The sequence below is a fragment of the Canis aureus genome, chromosome 15 (assembly GCF_053574225.1).
Source record: "Canis aureus isolate CA01 chromosome 15, VMU_Caureus_v.1.0, whole genome shotgun sequence".
Classification (NCBI taxonomy): domain Eukaryota; kingdom Metazoa; phylum Chordata; class Mammalia; order Carnivora; family Canidae; genus Canis; species Canis aureus.
Window position 1 is genome coordinate 57,090,029 of NC_135625.1, and position 26,751 is coordinate 57,116,779.

The 26,751-nt window shown below is 36.8% G+C and overlaps 1 protein-coding gene and 1 long non-coding RNA gene across 3 annotated transcripts in view; one reads left to right on the forward strand and one right to left on the reverse strand.

Annotated features, from left to right (window-relative positions):
- On the forward strand, nucleotides 1–26,132 carry LOC144284900 (uncharacterized). Of its 2 annotated transcripts, XR_013353308.1 has the most exons (5): nucleotides 1–123; nucleotides 351–438; nucleotides 2,268–2,363; nucleotides 9,314–9,370; nucleotides 25,928–26,132. It is a non-coding gene; the product is annotated as an uncharacterized LOC144284900 (long non-coding RNA). The 2 variants fall into 2 exon arrangements; XR_013353309.1 differs by lacking the exon at nucleotides 351–438 and having other exon boundaries at nucleotides 29–123.
- DGKI (diacylglycerol kinase iota) overlaps nucleotides 1–26,751 on the reverse strand; it is a 429,239-nt gene that overhangs the window by 87,137 nt on the left and 315,351 nt on the right. The window contains 4 exon segments of the mRNA XM_077850064.1: nucleotides 784–824; nucleotides 2,994–3,063; nucleotides 18,149–18,193; nucleotides 20,204–20,283. Coding sequence (XP_077706190.1) covers nucleotides 784–824; nucleotides 2,994–3,063; nucleotides 18,149–18,193; nucleotides 20,204–20,283 — 236 coding nt within the window.

Here is a 26,751-nt window from a genome sequence, read left to right on the forward strand (position 1 = left end):
CAAAAGACCAAGTGCATTTTCAGAGGTCTGACCTGTGGACATCCATCCCTGAAGCAACACGGGAGGAAGAGGCTGGTGAAGCCCTCTTGGCCTGGGATTCCTACTTGACCAGGATCTTGTCAGGTATGACCAGAGTTGGGCTTGCCTCTTTTCAAATACAGTCAAAGAAGTGATACCCCACCTGCGGCTTGGTCCAGCATGAGTTGTGCAATAAGCTGGACTTGGACCCCCAGGATCTGGCCAAACTAAGTGACATGATTAACAACTAGTTTTATCACTGGATTCCATACTGTATTATTTCTTCTCTTCCTCCTCCTCTTCTCTATCTTCTTCCTTTTTCTTTTTTTCAGGAGAATTTGGACAATGAGAACACATATTATCATTGGGCATAAGCATTTTTTTTCTCATTATGGAACTCTGGGAAGTGATGAATTGCAAGTAAGTAGCATAAATATATACTGGAGGTGTCAAACTTGTTAACCAAAATAAACTTTAAAAGCCATAAAATTGAGCTAGGAAGCAGTAAAAGTAGCAGTGTGTGAGAAAATTTAGAGCGCAGGCAGGTAATGATATCTACAAACCTAGTCATTTTCTGTACTCATCTGCAAGGTCAAGCCACATCATCCTGAGTCCACAGATTACAACATGTGTGAAGACACATAAGAAAACTCATAGCTTCGGCTATGAGTGCCATTCCAGAATTTGTAAATGTTTTAGGGTTTACATTAGAAAATAATGTATAAGATTAGCTACCAATAAAGTGTTAGGCTCAAGAAAGCTTACCTGAGATCTGTCTATTCGGTAAAAGCGATCAGCAGAAGTTGCTAGGAAGAAAAAAAATGCATATGGCATTCAGAATCCTGTGTTCTGGCACCAAATTCATAGCCTTCTCTCATATTATGCCACCAAAATCTTAACATTCCAGTCCTGCCTTACTGCTAGCCCATTCCTAAGTCTACATAGAAACATCAGGACCTCCATGTCTGCTGTGTCCTCCATGTCCTTGCTTAGAAAGCCCTTCCCCATTATCTCCCTAACTAAATCTTACTTGTCTCTTCAGGACCAACTTAAATGCTACCTTCTCTGTGAGACATTCCTCGGTCCCATCCTCCCTACCCCAGAGAAAATTCATTGCTCCTACCTTTATTCATATTTACATTTTGTTTCTTCTTCTTGTACAAACCATCTTCACAAACAACTATGAGATGAAGATATCTGCCTCTTTAAAGGTCACTGTTTCATTTACTCTTTTATGTCTTCATACATTAACACAGGTCCTTAAACAGAGCTGGGACTCTGTATGTATTTATTAAGTAAATAAAGTTGGGGGTGTGTGTGTGAAAAATTCCTATAGGTAGCCAGACTTCTCAGGGAAATGATTCTCATTTTGAAAAAAAGCTTGAAGATGTGGAGCCAAGGACCACATCTGGTATTGAAGGATTCATTTCACTTCAAGGCTGAGTCCCTAAGCCATGTCTAAAGAAAGCCAAAACAGTGAAAAATAATTATTTAAGCATTCCTAAAAGGGATTGGGCTACATCTGTGGTTTGGGAGAAAAACTGCAAACTTTGAGTTTCTAGAAACTATTCTGATTATTCTTAATACTCAAAAGAATTATGTTCCTCCTCACTTAAATCTCTCCAACAGAGTCCAAATATTATAAATAGATTTTCTACAAAGTACATAGTACTAGAGGGAATAACTCAAGATGCAAATGATCATTCAAAAATCATAAATATTTAATGAGTAGCTTCTCTCCAAAGGAAATGAGTTGAGAAGACAATCATGGTCCCTGCCCCCTAAAAGCAGCAGGGGAGTAAAATCTATCTGAGAAGGACGTATTCTACTTTGTTCTTGTTAAACATAAGTGTGATCACCTTTTAAAGGTTTTTTATATCTATAGAGTATAATAAATATCTGTATTAACACACCAGTCCCTGCACTTAAAATTTTATCTAAGAGTGTATACAGAACAGACAATATATAGAACAATTCAAGTAAGTTTCCAAAATTTTCTTAAATATAAGTCTTCTGTGAAATCAGAAAAAAATACATGATTGTGCTTCTCATCACGAGGGAATAAAGGAGCCAGAGGAAAAGTGGTGTAGATTCTCTTCTTCAGAGGTAGGTGATGAGCTCTTAATGAAAACCTAGGTCATGATTCACATGGGTTAGGTCTGATATAAATGCAAGTGCTCAATCTTCATAGTACTGTTCGCATACTCACACATCCTGTCATACTCTTATCTGCATTTATATCTTCTCAGATGCACCCCCAGGTCAACCAATGAAATGTCTACAGTGAAAACCACATGTCCATGTAGACAAGAGAGATACCATGGAGTCAATATAATGGGCAGTAGGTAAGCAGAAGTGGATTGTAATATGGGTAACTAATGGATAGAAAAACAGAATTGGGCAGCATGTAGGGAGTGAGGGATGCTTGCAATGGAAAATGAACCTATTAACCAGTCTGAAAATACCTGAAATATTATGCATTCAATAGGTCATGCTCAGGAGAGCAGATCCGAATGCAACTGAAAATTTCTGCATTTTTGTAAAAATGTATACTTGTACTGAAATGATGGCTAATGGAAACATATGAAAGTTCCACAATAAGCAAACAACAGAGAAATCAGTACGTATCCCCAGTGTATTGGATCCATCTACTGGCCTGTATTTATGACAAGCACTCAATATGATTTAGGAAAGGGGAGGGGACACAGAAAGGGAAATGTCCACTTGGGCAATTTGAGGCTGAGAAGTTCAGCCCAAGTCAACCAACTTTCTTTGAGAAAAATGACGTCAGGAAAGTATATTGCAACATCAACAAGTCCACATCATTTGAGATGCAAATACCAATCACACAGAGCCACATGAAGGGTTTCTGAATAATCCCTTGGAAGACCAGGGTCCACTCCGCACCATCTATCAATTCATTGTCCTGCTGCTTATGCAACCCCCACCACTCCGTGAAATATAGAAATACTCACCATCTAGAAAGCACCACCGTGGGGAGAGTCTCTGAGCTGAGAGCGCCCTGGGGAAGGAGGTTTCATGGTCCTGGAAAGAGACACATACATCCTCCTGACTCCATTACTCCATTTGACTGACCTGGGGGATTTAACCTCATTGTACTCTATCAACTACTTCTAAGAGAGAGCATCCTTTCCTAAACTGAGCACTGGTGAGAAACCAAATTGTATTTTTACTAGAAAGAGGCTCTGCTTTCAAATAAATTATTTCACACAGAACCATTTAAAACTCCCACAAAGAAATTTCCAGGAAGTTTTCAACTATCGTATTAAGCATTCATAAATGATATAACTTGGGACATTTATCTCCTTTAGGGAATTTCTTTCCTTTTGTGAAGCTGAGGAACTAGTGGCAGCTGGCTGACATTTACACCTTGGTTTCCCCTGTAGGTATAAGGCACTAGCACAAAATGGGAGAGTTGAGCTCATCTACTGGCCAGAATGGACTTGGGGCATCTAAGAAACAGAAGAAGCCATCCACATGTAGCGTCAAATCCCTTTAACTAGAGTAGCATCTGTTATACAGGGCAACTTGCATGAGAGCAAAGAAAACCTCATATGTTGAGGCCATCATTACCTCAAACTTATGCACTGACCCTGAGTGCAGAGCAGTGGAGGAAGAAAGTTCTGCCAAGCTGGCTGATGACAAACATCTCTTCAATGCTGACTTAGCCAGCAATGTCCTCATCCACCCCAGCAGTCTCTAGCTTTTTAGCTTCTAAGATGCCGACCCTCCCTCCCTCTCATGTGTGATCTCAAGCCTGAGGGCCTCTATCTTCTCTCCTCTAGGCTTAGATAAAAATACTTCTTTCCTGTTCAAAGCTAACCACTTCATCTAGTCTCCAGATTATTCTCTTCTTTCCTTTCAAGTTTTATTTCTGTATTCTTACCAAAATCCTTATCCCCCTACCCAGAAATTCATTAACTTTTCTGCTTTCAATGATTCACCTTCTCCAAAACAAATTCCCTTCAACTGATCTTGTTACATCTCCTGAAAATAAATCTTTCCTTCCTTCCTTGCTTTGCCAAACTCCTGAAGCATGCCATTAGTATATCCCCTGCCTCTTAACCATTTTGGCCCAATCTCTAGAAGGCTGGCTTCTGATACACCATTCTTCAAAAGCTACCCTTCCAAGAGATCGTCAAGACCAGCATCCTTCCTGATTTAACACTACTACCAGTTCCCAAGCTTCCCAGAAGTCTCTGAAGTGTTTATTTTTTACAAGGAATTGAGGCCACATCACAGAGGAACAGACTAGAGAACTGGAAGATTGAAAGCAGAATGGATTATTTCTTTATAATTCCAAGCTTTCAAAAACTAAAAATCTCTCCTAAGAGAAGCTCTGCTGATGATAATTTAAAAATAAAAAGCACATTCCAGTTTATAACACATGACTTGGAGCATGCTAGCCCTGGCTTATAATGAATTTGAAATAGTTGACAGAAATAGGACAAATGAAGAAGAAGGCTATGTCTCTGTGGAGAAGGCAGTGGGAGTCTGACCCATATTAGGGATCTGAGATGTTCAAATGTAGGGAGCATCCTTGGAGGGCGGCTGGGCTTGGATGATCCTTGTGTACAGAGGGGGACAGGTAAAGGAAATAGGAATAATACAGGACAAACAATAAGAGAACTAATCAGAGGTTGCATTGACTTTTTTGGGTTTTGATCAATATTCCCTCATGTCTCACTTGATCCTCAGGCAAAGCCTATGCTTAGATCAGTGGTTCTCAAAGTGTGAGCCATAGAACAGCAACATCAGGTAGAAACTTGTTAGAAATACAAATCCCCAGGTGCCACCCCAAGTTTATAGAAACTCTGGGAGTGGAACCCAGCAAGGTTTCAGGTGAAAGTGATGGACACTAGAGGTTTCAAAGCATAGATCTAACAAGAGGAATCCATTTTTATTATTAGAAACCTTGAATATATGGAATTTTTAATATGAATGGTTCTACAAATTAAATAATTGATAGAGAAAAAACTGGTCTCAGGTCTGACAACAAAACTTTATATTTATATATGTAGAATTGATATAGCTATGGATGGATAGATAAACATATATCCCTATGCATATACATAGTATATACATAGCTATGGATACAGAGATATTTATCTCTTTTTTGAACTGGCTTTGCCATCCTGCTGGTTGCACTAAATGAAATCCTGACATGTGCTCAATACCTCTTTGCATGAAAATTATATTTAACATTTTGAGAATTACATTTGACACATGTGATACATTGTTTTAAAGAAACTTAAGGTTCTTAATATATTTTTATAAAACATGTAAAGTTACCAACATGTCAGCTTGGTGTCAAATGTAATAAGTCAAGAAATTTAAATGTGATTTGAAATATTTAGTGACAACTATGAAAGCTACTAAGTAAAGATATTAAATAGAAACATGGCTGTCTTCTCTAGAAATAAACATGGCTTAGACATTAGGGATAGTTTCTGAAATTTGAGGTCAAATGTACTACAGAAAGCATTATATACAAAAATCAAATTTCCCTAGGTAAAAATCTACTCTGAAAGAACACAGAAATACATGACTTGTGATTTTAAAAATCTAAAGATTAATAATGTTATTGCTGGAGTGTTCAAGTTGGACAATATTGGATATTATTTAGTCTAGCTTAATAAAATGCAGATTGAAAAAAATAAATAAAACGTAGATTGATGTATTGCCTCAGCCACTTGACTAGCTTACCACAGACTGGTAAAGTAATATTGGTATAATTGTATACATTTTTAGGTATGAGGGTCTGTGTGTCAGGAGAATTTTATGCATGTGCCTAAGTATTTATTTTGTATATTTTCTTTGTTTATTTTCTCTATACCTTGATTCACAGGCATTTGCTACAACCCAACTGCTTTAAAGAGGTTTTTTGTAAAGTGAATGGTATCAGTTTGCTCTGTGAAAATACACTGGCTGCCATAGAATAGAGATCTTTGAAACACATCAAATAGGTTCAAATGGATCCTCTAGTAAGTTCAACAATCCTTAACTCCCTGAGATTTTAGGCTAACTTCAGGATGTCTATGTGTACATGCATTTTCACTGCTTTCTACAGATTATCAAAGTGATCTGAGAAAAATGTCTTGGAAAAATAATTGGATACTTTCCTGTGCAGATTAACCTGCCAATTTAAGAGATGGTTACCAATGCACAGGGAGAGCCCTAATTTCTCTGGCGTAGCTTCCCTGAACTAGGTTTGCATCCTCTCCCTCCTTTTAGAAAGCTCTTTCAACCTTGTTCATAAATAAACATATATATATATATACACACACACACATATATATGTATACACATATATATGAGCTTTTAAGAAGAGTGTTATTAATAAAATGAAGTCCCAGGTTAAAAGGCATTTGAGTTCTGAAGTAAAAATGCAAATATTACCTACCCCAATATGGGAAGAATTTATAGTGCAATGCAATTAAACTACTTATTTCAAAATTTTGCATATCAAAAGATATATAGAAGCAGTCAAGTCTCAACAAAATTTTCCCCTTGGATCTAATCTAGCCCACACACATATATATGCAGATGAAAGGATCTCACTTGCATTAGTTCCCTAAAAGTTAGAGATTACCTGAAATCAATGTTAAAACGTTTCAATGCAGCAGATGGACAAAATGTAAAACATACCCACACAATAAACCAACAACCTATAAAATAAGACACAAAGAAATCCAGCTAATTGGCACAGCTGGGTGCTAGGTTGATGTCTAAAAGATCTGAGGGAGAACATGAGGTAAAGAGCATACTAGGGACAGGAAATCTGGTGGTGGTTGAGGCTGTTGTATTTCACTTGAGTTGAAAAACTGAGCCCAGAGCTACTTTTAGTGAGAAAGTCTGCTTTGAAAAACTGATTTTGTATGTGTGTTCCAATACAAGTTTATTTGTGGACCCTGAAATTTAATTTCACATAATTTCTGTGAATTATAAAATATTCTTTAACATTTTTTCTAAGCATTTGAATATCTGAAAACCATTCTTAGTTCACAGGCTTTGCAAAAGATAAATAGGCAGCAGACTGTTTGACATATACTTTTTCAGACCTGTGGTTTCGATCATTACAAGATTGCTTGTTTTGAGATTATATTACATTAGATTTAATAGAAATTGTGTTCCCCCAAAAGTCCATTTTTTAAAAAACTGATCTTGTGAATTGTCGTGTCATTGCTGCCTCATCAATGGTTGCTGTTTGAAAATTCAGGAAAAAGATATACCTTAGGTAGGAAACCGCCTAATGCTGAATCTCATCCATGTAGTACCAGGAATTTTTCAATGGTAACCATTTAGTAATGAAACCCAAGAGACAGTGGTAGATAATCACACTTATCAATTCTTCATATCTACAAGTCAAGTCAACTGACATAGTGGTGGGTTGAAAAACTGATATTTTTGTAAGGATGACATCATCTGACTAAGAAATGAGATGACAAAAAGGTTTCTGTCCTTGAGGTATTTAGGAAAGGCAGCTCTATAGATGAGAAGGAACAATAGTACAATCAATGGTACATGATCCACCTCAAGGAGCAAGCCCAAAGGCAGAGGAATTCTGGTGGCTGAGAGCACCAGCTCATGCACATGATAATCCTGGAGCTTCACCACCTGCTGACCATAAATGGATACCTCATTTATAAAATGGCTACCACAGCATATCATAAAGGATTCTTTTGAGAAATAAATGAAAGGTCAGGTGGGATGCTTAACCCGAGGGCTGGCACATGTTGATATGCTGATATTGTTATGCTACACAAGTAATTCCGGGGTAGCTGAGACCTTTTTTTTTTTTTTTTTTTTAACCTAAAACAATTCTGACCTTTAATTGCCTTTGGGGCTTATGGAACATAGACCACATTTTAGACTGGATCATTCAGATGGTGCTACATCAGCACAAAACTATCCTATCCATAAATGTCTTTGTGCTCAGAATCCAGATTTCAGAGAGAGAAATGGGACAGATCTGTATGTGTGGACACAAAAAAGAATGGCATCAAACTGCAGCTGAACCCATGCCATCCTTGGTTTGATGCTTGCACCTAACACCTCTTTTCACACTATCAGATACTATATATTTGCCTTAAGTACAGGGTGTGGTTTTTAAGGCGTGTCTTCTGTCACCAATAACAATATTTTTCAGAATATCCACTTTACTATCTGTCCTCTCCCATATTCAATAATATTCCCCATTCAATAGTAACTATGCCTGATATTCACCCATTTTCACCAAAATTATTATCTTTTCTTTTGCTGCTTTGGATTGTCAGATACCACCCAGCTATACATTACTCTTATTCCTTTGACACAATTCTATTCAGTCTTTTCAATTCATATTGATGGAAGCTGATTAAGTGCAAGGCATGTGATATGAGAGTCATAAAGAAGAGCAAAGCCTGGACTGTGTCTTCAGATGCTGTCTACTGCAGTAAGAACCCCCTGGGTGCCCTCAAGCTACTTTCTCACCCCAATTTTTGGAGCTGCTATATGTTTGATTTACCAGATTTCAACATCTTTATTTTTCAAGAGATGGCTATTCTAATTACGACTTTATTTCCTAGATACTGTCAAAAGCCACTGACTTTGGGAAAAGGATCTTGAGTCAGCTACCCAAAGACCTGGAGCCTGGTAGTGAAGACAGCAAAAGATATTAATAGTTGGGAAAGCAAATGGAAGGGTCAGCTCACAGTTAAGAACGCCCTTTCCTTTCAAGTTGGAAATGTGGGGCTAGCAATCTTTGCTGTGGGGCAGGGTTTTCAGGTAGTTCCGACATTGAGGTGTAGCTTAGATGTGCCAGTAGGCACATTCCTGAATCATGCAATCCACTTACACAAAGGCCAGTGGCCATGATGTCAAACAGAGCAGCAGGTTGTTGACTCTTGCTCTCCTTCATGCCTTCCTGCACTTTAAGTCTTCCACCTACAGCTCCCACTCAGACTCATCTCCATTGTCTGGCATCAAAGGATATGGAACAATAATCTTAACAAGCTGTCAACTACTCAGAGAATAACAGTTGGTGACTGGTAAACTTTCTTTCCTTTTCCTCCTTTTATAGTATGCTCCTTTTTTACTTCTGAGAATTTTCCATAAACATAACTCTATTTCTGTATTCCTTGGTGATTCTGTATGAAATAAAATTTAGACCACCAGTCTTTTTATGTTATTACAACTACTTAATATTCTATGTTTGGAAAAATTTCCCCTCAAAGCATATGTATGGGACAGATTACAATGAAAATTCACAGAACCATCCCTTTTGCTTTTTCAGGTTACCTGGCCACTACCACAGAGTTCATTTAGGAATATCAGGCTTATGTCTTATATGGTAAGTGATGTGAAGCCATATTCTTATGGCATATCCATTCTGTCATTAAGAAAGCTGTATAATCTAGCCCCATTTACCTTACCTACCATCTATCCCCACTGTTCTTCTTGAACTTCTTCTCCAGCACCTAACAGTGAGTCATAAATAAAGAGCAGCAGCTTTGAGAATTAAAGTAAACTCTCACAAGTACAGCCATTTAGTGGTGGAGCTGCTATTCAAATGCAGGCCTTTTTTACTTCAGAGATTATTATCTTACATACTTAGGTTTATAGATTCTGGAGGAATATGAATTAGTGGGGGGGTTTGAAAGATGGGTGGAATTTGTGTAGGTCAAGTTTGACAGAAGTTGTTTTTGTACTCAGCTCAAGCAAAAACACGAAGAAAGCAAAAGCTAGAATAATCTTAATGGTCATGAAAACTTTCTTTTGACTCTGGATTTTTCATACTTTCAACTTTCATTAATCTTCCATATTTCATATCAGGGTTCACTGATATCTTCCATATTTCATATCAGGGTTCACTGTCTGGTAAATCAGGATTTTTTCTTCTCTCAAATTCTCCAGTCACATTGCTTGCACACTTTCCCCTCCCATGTCCCCATCTGCCTGAGAATCCCACAGAAATATGGTAATCAATGAAAAAAAGAATGAGCCACAATTCTGAGTGGAGAAACTGAAACAAGACTCGTGTAAATTCTGGTTATATAGTTTACGATAACTTTGCTGTGTTACCTGATTACAATTCTCAACTCCATACAAGTGACCAAGTTGTTCAGCATGTGACATAATTATCACTTCTGTTACAGCTTTATTTTCAAATCTACACAACCATGTTTACCGCAACTTTGTTTAGAAAAACAATGGCAAATGCTGCATATAACATAATGTCTATCCAGAGAGACAGGATTAAATATATACCATGGAATAGAGCAGTAGTTTTTAAACAACTGAGTTAGAGCTTCATTTATTGGCAAAACATAATCTCCATGGTATGTTACTGTTAAAAATAAGTTGTGGTATAATATACATAGTGAGTGTACAAAGAATGCAAATCCATTTTTATTAAAAAGAAAAAAAAATAGGGGTGCCTGAGTGGCTCAGTTGGTTAAGCATCTGCCTTCGGCTCAGGTCATGATCTCAGGGTCCTGGGATCACATCTCCCACATCGGCTTCCTGCTCAGTGAAGAGCCTGCTTCTCCCTCTCCCTCTGCTCCTTCCCTGCTTGTGCTCTTTCTCTTATTCTCTCTCTTTGAAAGAAATAAATAAAATCTTAAAAAAATATATGAAAAGAAAAAAACAAATGTATATCCATGTATATCTAATCTATGTGTTCTACTTCGTATGGATTTACAGAAAGTTATCAAAAGGTACCCACTGAAAGGTATTGTCCTAAGGTCTACTGTGGGGAGTTAAAAACCAAAGAGAAGTCTAGAATTATAATACACAATTAGAAAATTAAGATAAGCCAGGATTATAAAACCCGGCAGACTTCACAACACAAGTAGCTAATGAAAGTCAAGAGAATTACCTTGAGGACCTTAATGTCAAAGACAAATGCATTTGTGGATGGATTCAAATTAGAACAGGAATAAAGAAAAGATTATTGAAAAAAATTCACAGTAACTTAAAGCCATGGTCCATAAACTTCCTTACACACTGACGTTTTTAGCTAATGATGACCACATAGGTGGTTAAGTGACCAGGATTCATGTACTTCCTACATCTTGTCTACCTACACCCCTTTCTCTCCTACTCAAAAAAAGAGAATCAAAATACAAGTGACACTGATGTTGACATACAGGTAATATTTAACTTAAAACAATTTTGTTTTAAATAACTGGCATTACTAACCCATTGTGGGTGTTGTACCTCACATCGGGTAAATAACTCACTGTACTCCCACACTGGGCCTGGCACACAGGTAGAATAGGTGGCCCCAGCACTAAGGAATCCTGGATTCAAAGGCCCCAGAGGGGATCACCGAACTCTGCGGTGCAGACTATGAACCAGACTGGAGCTGAAAGGGGAAAATGAGAAAAACAAAACAGCTCCTCACAGGAGGGTGAATATTTACCTCAAGGGTAGACCTTAGCTTCAGGGACCCTCTATGGTGAACACAGAAACATCCATGCCACTAAACAAGAGTGGCCGGGGGACGTCTGGATGGCTCAGCAGCTGAGCGTCTGACTTCGGCCCAGGGCATGATACTGGAGTCCGGGGATCAAGTCCCACATCGGGCTCCCTGCATGGAGCCTGCTTCTCTTCCCTCTGCCTGTGTCTCTGCTTCTCTCTCTCTCTCTGTCTTTCATAAATAAATGAATAAAATCTTTAAATCAAATAAGAAAAAAAATTAGAATAAAAAAGAGTGGCCGGAAGTATGTCTGTGAATGCTGTGCATTGAAATAAATGTAAAGAGACTTAATTTCTGATAGAAACAAAAATAAGCTTAAAAATATGCACCTTTCAAAAGTGATCTGACTGTATAGATACCTAGGAAACACAATTGTGTGAGCACTGCTATGTGGTAGGGGGTATTCACATAATTAACTGAGCAGTGCCACTCACAATGACATTGATGCTTTTGGCGCTAAATTTAGGGCTTTGAGTCCCCTCAGTCCTCTCAAATTATATAATCAAATCTACAATTCATCAAAACGATCCTTGCCCATTTTATGATCTGTTATTTTTCTTCATAGAAATAGTGTGATTTAGATGAATACGACTGTCCTTGTTCTATACTATAGGCAGAATCACATAACCTTAGACATCCCAAACTCCTTTCCATTTAAATGTAATAATCATGTAAAACCGCATGCTCTTTAAATGAATAATATTAACAAATTCATTTCAAAAATCCCTGATATGTGAATTTTTTAAACATATGCTAATGAAAAACCAGTTTCTCATGCTAAAAATACAGCTGCATGCACAAAAGCAAACCTGTTATTTCTCACATATATCTTTAAAAGTCAACTGGCATAAATTATATGTAATTGATAAGGAAATTATCTGAACCACTATTTGGCACGCATATGCCAAACTTGCCCTTAATTTACATTCAATTACTCATAGCTGATGCACACATAATTTAATGAAAGCACAGCAGCCCATTACACACTCCAGTAGGTAATTCAATTAAGCAGTATTCACCTAGCATTTAACTATACCTTCACTGTGAATTAGATTTCTTTTCTGTCATAAAACTTAGGGAAGATGTAAAAGGCAAAGAGGTAAACAGAAGTCCCTTTGGATTGGGAATCCCTGCTTTACTCAATAATGTCCAGTCAATAATCACTCTACTTTTATATTGGCCACTTGTTTACTCACCCAAATTTCTCATTCCTGCCCAACCCATCTATTAATTTTTTTCTTTCCATTCATCACCACGTTGTATAAACATATATTTTTATCCTTGGTGAACAGATCTACCAGGGATGGGTAGAAAATATGTGTTTGCTCATCTTTGTTCAACTATAATCCCCATTAATAGACTTTGCTACCATTATTTTTGTCTTTCAAACTCTTGCTCCTCAAATCTACTTTACTGCCGATAACTTCTGCAGCAGCAGAATACAGAAATGGGATGCCCATTTCCAAAAGCAGCTTTGAAAAGTGAAGAAATAATAATGGTTTAGAAGATGAAAGATATTTTAACATTTTTAAGAGCCCTCTTGTGTGAGAAAGTCCTCTATTAACAACAACTACACTGTATGCGCATGTGTGTCTGTGTTAGCAGTACCAATGCCTTCTCTTGCAACAGACCTGGCCCCAGGCAAGTCTTATTTTCATTCCTCATTTGATCCATTTCTGACAGCTTTGATCTAGCCCAAAGGAACAACACTCTACTAAGTTCCTAGCTAACCCCTGTCCTTCTCTAAGACAAGATAAATTAATTCCCAGGGTGACCCCTTAAAGTTGTTTGAACCCATCCACTGAATGATGTCTAAAATCCAGAAAACAAATTAAGAGGAGGCAGCTTCAGAAAAAGGAGAGAGATGAATAAGGATAGTCAAGAAAAGAGAAATAGATCAAGTATTTGTGGGCAAATGCTGTTTACCTAGGACAGCACTCTGGTGAAGTATGTAAATCTATCTCCCAGAAGTTCAGGTATTTATGTGAAGTGGGGAAGAGGGATCAGAGGATGAGCAAATTGACACAGACTCAGATCTGACCAAGGGATTTTTTTTTTCTTATGGAAGTGAAGGACATTTCTAAAGGATGAAAGAACTGTTTGAAAATGTTATACCTATTCTGAAGTATTCCAGCCATTCTACTGTTAGTTTAAAGTAAATTAATTCTTGAAGAAGAAGAAGAAGAAGAAGAAGAAGAAGAAGAAGAAGAAGAAGAAGAAGCATCATCATCATCATCATCACCTGGATAGATTCCTTTTTTGCAGCTACTGTTGAATCCTACTGTACTCTAAGAGCTCATGTGGTTAGCTCATAAGATTCTGGAAAGCACACTCTCATATGCCCACTACATTCATGGAGCACAACACAAGGGAAATGGGGAAACTCATTGTCTACAAAAAACCTTTACTGCTCCTGGTTCCATTATCCCCGGCTCTCTGTTATTTTCCTGTGCCATATCCACAGATGCCTGTTTCCCTGCACTATTTTTTTTCTCATCCTGCTCCTTCCTCATTTCTTCTGCTCACCTAGGTCTTATTTACATCTGCCCGTGGTCTCTAGTAATGTCTTGAGAGCCATCGGAATGACAGGGTTTCATATGAGTCTCACTATTGATATTAGGGGGTGGATAATTCCTTGCTATGGGGGCTGTCCTGTGCATTATAAGATGTTCAACAGCATCCCTGGCCTCTACTCAACACATTCCAGTAGCACTACCTCACCTGATAGTCATATACAAAAATATCCAAATTGCCAAATGCCCTATATCAAGGAGCAAAATCTCCCCCTGTTGAGAATCACTGGAACAGTTGTATCTGCTTCTACTCCTTAACTTAGCAACTTAGGGCTAAAAAGGAATATAATTAAGAACAGAGAGGGAACAGAGAACGAATAATTTCATAGGAGGTGGCCTCAAGAAAAATTTCTATCAAATTGGTAGGCAGAGTCCGATTTCTCTATGACTTCTATCTCTTCTGTCAAGCTCAAGAATATCCTGAATCCGTCAGCACAGTGCATTTTGCTTGTCTAACTTATCAGCTACAGGTTATAAGACATGTCATTAAGATGGAGGGGCCTTTGTATTTTGACCTCAGAGACAGTGTAGGCAGGAATTTTCAGCAGGCTATAAATATCCAACACATTCTTGTAGAACCCATAATGCCTTGTTAGGTTAATATAAGTTGTTGCTTTTGAGTCTTCGGGCTTTGTTGGCAATTCATTATGAATTTAGGAAAGGAAGAAACCAAAGCAATGAAATGCTTAAATGACTAGGAACTGCCATTTGTCTCACTAATAAGGTGACTTGGGCACTAACACACCCTTCTAAATGCTGTTTTCTCTTGGGTTTTTTCTAGCCTTAGAAAATAGTCAGGTAAAATGCCAGCTGCCAATAAGTGAGCTGATAGGAATTTCTCATGCTTTGTTTTTGGGTGTTTTTTTTTTCTTCTTAACTTACTGGTATTTATTCATTCTGTCAAAATGAATTTTCCAAGCTTAGTTTGTGCTATCTCCTACACAAGAAAGCCCATTTAAATGTATTTAAATTTTTAAAATTTTATATATATATATATATATATTTTTTTTTTATTGGAGTTTGATTTGCCAACATATAGTATAACACCCAGTGCTCATGCCATCAAGTGTCCCCCTCAGTGCCATTTAATGCATTTTGTTGTCTGTGTTTCTGACAGGTCTTTCTCTTACATCCCCCCTGTCTAGTACCCGAGTCTACTAGACTAGACTCTAGTCATAATAGAGTCTGGTATTATTAGTTACTGCATTAGGAAACACAAATTTAATATTAAATTTCCTGCTGGTTGGTTTGGTCACTTTCTTTGTGAAGCTAATAGCACTTCTATGCCATGTTATAAAACTATAAACCTATAAACCCTCAGAATGCTATAGAATTCAATCTATGTCATCTCAGCCTCTCCACAGCACTGACACATTTCACTGCTTCCTCCTTCCCTGAAACATAGTTCACTCTTGGCTTTCATGATTCCACCTTCCCCTTGATTTCCGGTTCTCTGGTTGCTCATCTCAGTTTCTACGACTCTTCTGGATTAATGGTTCTCTTAAACTTCCACTCTTCTTGACCCATCAGTACATGCAGATATGACATGGAGCCCTCTTTTTTATCTAAACTCTTCCTAAGTGATCTCCTCCAGCCTCATAGTTTTAAGTACCATCTACTTCCTAATGACCAACCAATTTCTATCTCCAGACCTGAATTTTTCAATAAGCTTTAAAATTCATATATCTCATTTTCTTTTCTTTTTTTTAATATCTCATTTTCTATACACCAAAACCTCTTGGATCTAATGGGCATAAAAAAATTAGTGTGGCTAAAACAGAACTCTCTATTCCCCATCCCTCTCACTCACTCCTCCTTCTACTGACTGCCTAAGATCAGAGCCAAATGTGAATATTTATTGTCCCCCATTTCCTTACCTCTGCTCAGGAAATTTCCTCACCACCCTCTACTTACTCCCTCGTCATGTTAATTCAAACGCTCCCCCTCAGCTTCTTATTGCATGAGCAGATCTTGGGCTTCCCTAGACTTCTTTTTCCACTCTTTCCTTAATGCCCAAAGGCCCCTGTTTTTTTTATAACTCTGCAAGTAGAGGTGTGGGCACAGTAACACTCCTGACACTCATCTTTGGTCACTGCATTGGTTATCCTATGTGGACAGTGCATAAAAGCTTCTGATGTGACATTTATAATGTGGCAGTTTTGATACCAAAGTTTGACTTGACTACAAAGAAACAAACAAAAAAAAAAAAAAACAAAAAAAAAACCACAGCAAACTCTTGATATAGTTAAATAAATACCACTAATTCTTTTGCATGTTTTTGTTACCAAATAACAAATGAAACAAATACCCTTCTCATATGCTATAATGTCAACCATCTCCTGATCTCTGTGCAAACATGTACAAATATGGTATAAAGAAAACATGGCACAAAATATTTACCTATTAAAACTCTCGCATCCAAATGACTACATCATATAAGCCAGAGTAATAAAGAGATGTATTAATTTCATAAAACTATTTGGAAAAAATATCTGAAATGTCTTGATAAAAATGCGAAGATGAAAACTGTTCATGAGTAAAGAGTACCAACTTAAAAAAAAAACTTGACAGTTTCATAAAATCTTGTAAGTAATAGGGCCATTTTTTAAAGAGTAGAGATCAGCTGTAGCCTCTAAAAGTACCAAACTTTTAAAAATAAAATTAAGCTTAGTGGTTTCAGGTAAATATGCAAATAACCAATGGGAGGAATGTTGTGCTCTGAAAAATAAATTGGAAATTAGACTTTTAATGGTTGATAAACAATCTCAGAAGTAGAGTTTGTTTTCTCAAAGTAAATATAAGTGAATTCTTATCCTTCTTATTGAGGCCAGATGGAAGAAAAGACTCTTGAATAGTGGGGTACTTTGTTTGAAACATAAACATATAAACAAACAAGAACACCAAGGCTATTTCTGTCATTAAGCCTCAGGATAATTAGACTGCCTTGGCTGAAGGTATATTGTATCCACCAGCAGGCAGAGAAGCTACCTGGAGGTTACAAGATAAAGTTTTTAAAAATGGCTTAAAAAATGTTGTTTATATAAAAGGATGTTGAGGTGTAGCAAAAAAGAAACCAAAAGCAAATGTGAGGTGCTAAACCAGGATTCACGGACTGAGACATATTTAAACATTTGTCCCCCACATGGAGATATGAAAGGGTCTAGGATAGGACTTATTCGGAGGGAATCTTGGCATGCTCTAACTGCCACACACCCCTCTAACAGGGAAGGGTAATGGCTTCCCAAAGAAAAGGGATTTATTGGGACCACTCAGAGCTTCACGTTTGCCCCATACAGTTTGGAGTGTACTGAACACTGGGATCTGAACCATGTCTGAGAAATCTAATTTGTAAGAGGATGGCTAGAGAGTGCAATTGACTAGGGACAGGGAAGGCAGGAGATAACTGTCTTCCCAAAGATTGTTGGGCCAAAGGATATCTGAGTGTTTTCCTGAGGACTTGATGTGAGTCACAAGAGAGAGAGGCAGGCTGGGTTTCTAGATCCTGTCCAAAACACCAGGATGTGCCAGTCAGAATGCATTTGAGAACATTTGCTTGATGGCTGTGGGAAGAGATAATTCATTTTCCTGGATGTGAAGAAGACACATGCAGCCCTGATTGCTAATGGCAGCCATGTTGGACACGGAAACATCTAGTTGAGAGGTGAAATTGACAGATGAAGAGAATAGAGCAGAAAGGCCAGCAGAAAAATGAAGCATGAAGCATGGCCAACGGATACATAAACTCCACCCTTGATCTGAACTTTTTGCTGATGTGAACCAATATACTCTTTCCCTCTCAAGCTAGTTTGAACTGAGTTTCTAATATTTACCGTTGATAGCACTTCGTTTTATAATATTTTCTAAATGATCTGGGAGAAAATCCACAGTCTAAATCTGTGCTACACTAGGATAGTCCAAAACCAGGAAAATGTAAAAGAATCAGAATGTCTACTTCACTTAGTTCTTAGTACCAACTCCATCCCTAGGGAAGATTTGGCCTATGAACATTGATTCAAAGATGGACCTTCTTTTAGGGGGGAGGTAAGAAAACAACAGGGGGTCAATTATGTGTTACCTGGTAATGAACTCTCTGGGAGCCAGAAGAAACTGACTGCAGGTCCTAATGAGAAAATGGGGGGAAAAAATCCATACCTTAAGATTAGTTTGAACAGGCTGACTCTATAACTCTATGAACCAAACTCCCAATTTAATATTATTAAACTCATCTAGAAAGGATCTAACTCTTCCAAATTCATCAAGGTTAAAGAAGAAAATGCCCAAAATAACAAAAACAAACCAAGCTGGAATGAGAGAAGAAAGGCCAGTTAGCTACTGAAATCTATAAATCCTAAATAGTTTTAGAAGTGAGTGATATAATTTCAAGGATCAAAAAGATCAAAAGTAAAAAAATAGCCAATTTTGTTTTAATAAATGAGGGTTGTATTTAATTTGCACCTGAACTATTGACTTATGAAGAAAGCTTCTAAAATCCCTTTCAGTACTTAGAAAGAATTTATTTATCTTAGACCAAATACAAATTGTCATAGTAATTGTGTTTATACCAATAAGTGCTTGGCAAACACAGGTTTTCATAGATAGCAAAGAGAAAGTCTTTGGCCACCTCTGCATTAATAAGAAGTGCAAATTAATAGGGTTGAAATTAATGAGGTTTTACTGGCAGATTCTGAGTGTCTGGCTCCCTTTATAAAGTTTTATAACTAAGTTGTCACCATGATCATGTCCTGAAGGCTTCCTTGTTAATGAGGATAGTGATTCTATTTACAGATGTCAGCAATCCTGGGTACCTTTGTCCTCAGACCTGCTTCCCATAGGGCTTTACCAACCTACTCTCTGCGCCCAACTTAGTTTTAAAACTTATCCTCTTTGAGTTCATTCATTCTTTTTTTTTTAAGAATCTTAATTTTAGTTGAATATTGGTAGTTAATTTTCAACAGAGTCAATTCATCAGTCATGTAGTTGACTACTGTGAAATCATAAGTTACCCAAGAGTTACTTTAACATGTTAAAGTTATCCTTGGTAAAAAAGATAGCCAAATAAAGCCACAAGTATAAAATTTGCTGACTTTTCTTCTCTCATCCACATCAGTATTCAAAGTTTGCTCTCTATCTCAAAATACATTGTATTCACAATTCCATCTCTATCTTTAAAAATGCTGAAAAGAAAACTTAACAATTTTTTATATTTATGCCTCCTACCTGATTTTATTGCCACCAAGAGAAATAGAATCTCATGTTCAAAGCTAAGTGGTTACAACTGGAAGATATTTTAAGTAATTTATTTATATCTTATTTGTGATATTTACTTATGTATAATGTGTCATCTAGAAGAGAGTTGTTCAACTTGTGGTATCTATCAAAATTACCCAACAGCTTAAAGAATACAAATGTCTAGACCACATCCAGAAAAAAAATGATTTTAATGTGCATCTTTCATCAAGAAACAATGATGAAGTAGATATTTATGCTTTTCATCATTTGTAGAATGGACACAGTGAATACTCCTCCTCAAAGTTTTGCAAAAACAATCAACAGCCACTGCAATGATGGCTCTGGGTCTCCTGACTTCACTGGTGTAGTTCACATTCATGAGGTCTCTTCCATTGTCCTTCTCTATGGTAAATCATACAGAGGGAAAAAGGAGAATATTCTTCTGTGTTCTGACATGAATTCCTATGAAAGATGGAAGGGTTTTCTTTCCTGTAGAAGTTATATTTTTAAAAAATGTAGTGATCTTTGACAGAAGACTGGGCTAGATACAAAACATTAAATAATCTCTCTGTTCTCATTCATTATTTATCAGGACCCTTTGAAATTTTATATAGCTCAAAAAATACAGGGATGTAGTCTGGCAAGAAGACAAGATGTTCCAAGCTATAATTAAGAATTGCACTAGAGCAACATCCTTTCCCATTTCAGTCACCTGAGGAGGGAAAATAGCAGTGGGGGGTCAGGGAGAGAGAAGATGTGGTCAATGCTTAACAGGCAAGGACACCATACTTCCATTTCCTCCCCAGATGCATCATTTCAGAAGTATATATATATATATATGGCTGGTAACCGTTTACAAAAATGGAAAACTAAGAATAAATAATTGGCTAAAGAAACTCACCTCCTGTAGGCGATCTATGTACATACGGCAAGTCTCCAAATCACAGTCTCCACGCACAACTAGAATACCCAGAGGGATAGCTAAGGGTGAAGGAAAGAGAAAAATCTAAAATAACATATTTGATTTTTCTAGATTGGCATAGATGTGTTTCTTATGGTTAAAATAAAATCTCATAAATATTATTAGTGTTTTGGACATTTCAATATACAAAATTCTCAAACCTCCCTTGTGACTCAATCTCTTTATTTCATAAGCTTTCCTTGCATGAGCCATGTTGTCCTTTGCCACCTGGCCAGCCTTTATTTTGTCTTGGTGGCCCTATTATGAACTGTAATGTCATGGAAACAGTGTTCTGGCAGGACCAGGAGGCGGCTCACAGCCAGCTAATAATTTATGCCTGCATTTTCAATGGTCAATGTACTACCAGAGAGAGGAATTAAAAAATCATGATTCTGGATACTTACTCCTTTCCCTCCTGAATGCATGGAGCTTAACCTTTCTGTCAGTGTGCAGCAATTTCCTGTTTAAGAGACTCAAGCTACTCCAGCCACTGTGCTACCTGGTGGCTAACACCAGAACTACATAGATATGAAATGTTTAAAAAACAACAAAACAACAAACCAAAAAAAAAAAAAAAAAATCCTGGAAACTTTAAAAATCCAATTGATTTTAAAGATGGTCAGTGTAAATGTGGTAGCAGCAGAGCTTCAGGGAACAGTTAGGAAAAGCTGTTATGTGTCTTAAATATCTTACATTTAGGTGGTGGCAAATGTCCTACAGAGGCATGGATAGAACTTCCTACTTCAGATATAACCACAAGATTCCTGAAACACTGAAAAATAGTCTCCTTCCCAAAACTTCAAAATATGTATTGCCTATGTCTAATTTTAAAAGTGCAGTTATACTATTAAATCTATTATTTAACAAAAAAAGAACACCCTTCAAAATTCTAAATTAACCAACTAGAGTCTAGCAAGCATATGATATGACAACGATACTCACTAAAGATTTTCTAAAACCTTTCACCCATTGAATTTTTAAAGCCTCATCATCAATAAATGGGTCTGAAATGCAAAATGCATTAAAAATTAATAATACAGAGAATAAAATACATATAAAATGCATGAGGAAATCTTGTGGAACTCACAAAGTAGTAGAGAAGACATACATATAAACAATAATAGCTGTAGCATAGGCTACATTAAATATGAGTTTAGTCATTTGAAAACTATAGGAGAGTGGGACTAATTCTTGCCAGGAGGATAGTTTTAGGCTCCCTGTAAATGAAGCCCCACTGGCTCTTTTAGTTAGGGAAGTGAGGGTAGTCTGGAGAAAAAGAAATAGTTTCTTTCTCAATGATACCTCTTAGATTGGCAACCTAAAGCAACAGAGTGTGGTATTGATCTCTCTAATGGAAACCAAAGTCTTGCATACATAAAGCTTGAAAACAGTCATCATCTTGTAGAACTATGTAAACATGTGAATAAATACTATCACAACCATAATGTCTGGTATAGCAATGGTAGATGTTCAATAAAAGTTTGTAACAAGAGGAAGAAGAGCTTAGAGCATGCTCAAGTGTAAAAGAGAAAGTATGTCTTTACAGGCTAGGTCAGCTTTCCAGAGGAGGCAAAAAAAAAAAAAAAAAAAAAAAAAAAAAAAACCCCAAAGGTTTGGAGCAGGAGACAGAGCATGCATTGGGTTGGAGTAGAGGAGGCAGTAAGCAAAATGGTAAGGAGCCCTGCAAGTGTCATGTGTTGAGGGGAAATAATAATCTGGAAAAACATTTTTCTTTTCTTTTTGAATATAAACAGAAACATCAGAAAAGTCATCATGTGGTAATCATGCATCTTTAAAAGAAATGGAAGGAAAATTCAATGAGGAGATTCCTAAAACTACTAATTAAAATAATCATCCTCAGCTAGACTACTAAATAGATCCAAATAAAATTAGCCACTGAAGTAAAGGAAGAATAAAGATTTTTAACCCTTGAGGAATAAGGAGGAGAAGCTAAAATTTTGGCCTAGAAAGTCAGTCAAATGTTGTGAAAATAAAATGTAACTATTACTAACATGAGAGCCCATGTTAGAGTCTTAATGATGTATTCTCTTAATTTCAAATGTGCCAATGTAGAGAAATGAAATTTGATCAATACTTATCTATTTATTTAAATTAGGAGATATATTTTTTTAGAAATGCAGGAATCCTTTCAACATCTCTCATTTCCTTCTATTATCAATGCTTGGAGTTAATCTGGCCATAAATTCAATGTATGTGGTAGCAGATATTTTAAACTACATTTAGAGAGTAGATATTCCAGACCTAGCATCAAGAAGGTATAGCTTGGAAAAAGTTTTCAAAGATGTGTCATTCATTTCTACTATAAGTATAAAATCAGCTACTTTGCAATATTCCTCAAGAAGTCAATTAAGAGAAAGAGTGCTTTTGATTGATGTAAGCTATAAATTGGGCTTAAAAAAAGGCATTCTCCACCACAATTTAATACCATAGTTACTGACAATTGCTGTCAAATTTATCCTATGAAACTAGCAGTATGCAGTAGAAAGGATTTATAGTCATTCTCTCTTGGATTCAAATCCCAATGCTGTTTTAATCTTAGGAATTACTCACATTAGCTCTTTGGTCCTGTAAATTACTCAATTCATCTGATCCTTAAAGTGAAGACTATGGTATTTAGGATAGGTATCTTCTAGGTTTTTGTGAAGATTAAATGCAACAGTTTATTTAAAAATGAATAGCCAAAATATCAATGTTCTTTCTCACGTACTCCCTTTACTATCTTTTGAGCAATTTTAGCTAGAAAATGAACACATCTAATCATATATCTTTCAGTTTATCATAATACTGTAAGGATTAGCTGATAGTTCCATAAGTTATATTCCTGTTTTTTTTTTTTGTTTTTTTTTTTTTTTAGATTTTATTTATTCATGAGAGACACAGAGGAAGAGAGAGACAGAGGCAGAGACACAGGCAGAGGGAGAAGCAGGCCCCATGCAGGGAGCCTGATGTGGGACTTGATCCCAGGTCTCCAGGATCACTCTGGGCTGAAGGCAGCGGTAAACCACTGAGCCACCCAGGCTGCCCTATTCCTGTTTTCTTAAAACAAACTTCTATTCTTTCTGCAATGAGAAAATAACTGTAGTACAAAAATACTGTAATCTGACAATATCACTTGGGGCTTAACTTGGTGGAGAAAGTAGAAATTTGTGGAAATTATCACCTTCCTTTTATAATATTGACAACCAACCACCACTTCAATGAAGTTTCACTCATATTTGTTGGGAACAATGAAAACAGTTACCACTTGAGCATTAGCATCATTATCCCCAATCCTGATGGTTCATGTTATTTTGGCATTAAAGATTTTATTTGACTCCAAAAAGCAACAGCCAATACTCAGCCTACATAATGGAACTTTTATTTGTAGGGATCAAATGGAATTTATAAGTTCCAAGCAGTAAAGAACATGCTGGTTTCTCAGTTAAGATGGAAGATTTAACACCTCCTTTTCTCTTGCCAGAAATGCTACTAAATTACAGTAAATGGATTTTTTTAAAGACATAAACCAAGAAAAAAGGAGGAGAAACAGTGAGCAGAGAGTAACAGATAAAGCAGATGGAAAACTGGTAAATGACCCATAGCACCTATAGAATCCAATCTTAAACCATGGGTAGGATTGATGAGAACCAACATGATTTATACAGAAAACCCTCAGAAGTCTTGTAAGTGGCCGTTTCATGCGACTCACAAACAGATTGGAGGGGCAGCCAAAATAGATGACTAGATTCTACTAGCCACTCTTGGCAAGTGTAATTACTTTACAGACAATGGGGGATTAACTAACCATCTAAAGAATGCAAAGATTCCCAGATTTCTCCCTCACTACTCTCCAAAAGTTGGCAGTCAGAACCTTACACTTTTTTGGAAAAAAAATTTGAAGTCTCTTCTCTGAGGAATCCTCAGATAGTTAAAAGAAAAATTCCATCTATGAAATATAAACAGATTATATTAAAAGAAGATAAAGAATATGAGGAAGAAAAAGGAGAAGGAACATCACTCAGATAACAAATATTGAAAATTTTAAAAACTGATAGAAAAAAAATAGAGTTTAATGGAAAGAATAGAAGATAAAGTTGAGGAACTCTCCATAAACTTAGAGCAAAAATAAAAGGAGGCATAAAATACAAGAGAAATGCTAAGAAAAATAAGACTGGGTCAAGTGGTCCAACATTCAAATAACAGGAGTTCCAAAAACCAGAGAAGAGCAAAAGGGGTAATTATCAGAAATAAACAAAATAAGGGGTGACTGGGTGGCTCAGTCGGTTAAGTGTCTGCCTTAAGCTCAGGCCATGATTCCAGGTTCCTGGGATCAAGCCTTGTATCCGGCTCTCTGCTCAGCGGGGAGCCTGCTTCACCCTCTCCCTCTACCTGGCACTCTGCCTAAATATATGTTGTTTCTCTCTCTGTCTGTGTCAAATAAATAAATAAATAATTTTTTTAAAGAAATAAAATAAAAAATATTTCTTAGAACTGAAGAACATTACCTTCAAACTGAAATGGCCTGACAGGTGCCTAGCACAATAACAATAAAACAATAGGAAGACATTTTATTTTAAAATTTAAGAATACTGGGGACAAAGCATCTACAAATTTCCAGAAAAGAATAACTAGATGACATATAAAGGATCAGAAATTATTTAGTTTTAAACTGTACAGGCATCTACATGGTCAGGCAGGTAATCAAACAAGGCCTTCAGCATTCTAAGACTTTTACACATAATCCAAGCTATCAAACAATTCCAAGGATTAAATAAAGGACACACCCTCTATCAAGAAGCTCCTATAGTACTTCTCCAAACAAAAGTTGAATTTGCAATAAGGATGAGAAATGCATGCAATATAACATATAGAGAATACAAATAAGAGGAGCAAAGGTGGGATTAGACAAGCACAGGATGACAGACGCAATGAGCTGCCAAACAACATATACTGGAACACTGTGACTCAAGTGACCTTTATGTGGATAGCTATATCATTGAGATTTTCACAATCCTTGGAGTTATTTTTCAACCCAAGGGTACAGCCCAGGCAAGTCTGAACCAGTTTCTCAAATATATCAACACTGTAGCACCCTAGATGTACTCTGTCTTAATCTGTTTTTCAGAGCAATTGTTAGGTTATGGTAAAGCAGAAATATTCAAAGAAGTCCATTCCCCCAACCATATTTCTGCTTGATAACTTGAATGCACCCCAACACCCTGAAAAATGTTTCTCAGAATTCAATCATAATCTTGCCCCCTAAATCCTCTTAGAAGGGGCTCATGTGCACTCTCAGGGAAGCTGAAGTCAGACACTGATGCAGACTCTTTTCAGCTGTCCTGAGAGCCTTCCTCTACAAGTGAAATCACACATAGGAAACAAACTGAGGGTCATTGGAGGGGAGAGGGTGGAGGGATGGGGTAACTGGGTGATGGGTATTAGGGGAGGGCACATAATGTCCTGAGCACTGGGTGTTCTATAAGACTGGTGAATCACTGACCTCTACTTCTGAAACCAGTAATACATGATATGTTAATTAATTAAATTTAAATAAAATAAAAAAGTTTAAAAATAATAAAAATAAATACAAGTGAAATCATCACCTTTTCCTTACATGTTTAAGATGTTTAAGTCAGTTGGTTTGTCTATCTCTCTTTATTACAGTGTCATTCCTGTTACAACAGAATTGCAGCTGAATGGGGCTGCTAACCTATTCAAAACATGAAAAACTATCTTCAACAGGATCATTAAAAGAAGGTGTGTGATCTTAGAGAAAAACTTCTCAGAAACTGCAGGGATTTGCAAAGATTGGGTTTTAAGCTCTAAGTGTATACATAAAAATGTTAGAATTGCAGTCTCGAGGCTAAATAAAAACACTGTCGTAAAAAAAAATAAATAAAAATAAAAAAAAATAAAAATAAAAACACTGTCGCCTCCTGAAAAGAATAAATCTAAGTTAAAAATTCACAAAATAGGGAAGCATTTCAAATACTATGGTAAATCAGGGAAAATATAATATTACAATTAATTTATTTTATGTTAATACTATTTAGAGATAATCTTTTTAAAATGTGACGTTTCCTTAAGCATTGATTTTAGATTTGTTGGCATAATCAATACTCACTCTCTATCAACCTATACACAGCCTTGAGAAACTGATAGGCTGAAAAAGAAACTGTTCCCTGGAAAATAATACAGGCGAGAAGCTAGGCAAGCTTATGTTTGGCAATGACAGGTGACTACAACACCGAAAGCATGATCCATAAAAGAGAAAAGTGATAAGTTGGACTTAATTAAGACTTCTGTTCCGTTAAATATGCTGTTAAACAAATGAAAAGACCAGATAGACTGGGGAAAAAAATCTTTGCAAAACACGTATCTGGTAAAAGACTGGCATTCAAAATATGCAAAGAATTCTTAAAACTCAAAAGTAACAGTCAATTAAAAAGTAGGCAACGGGGGATCCCTGGGTGGTGCAGCAGTTTGGC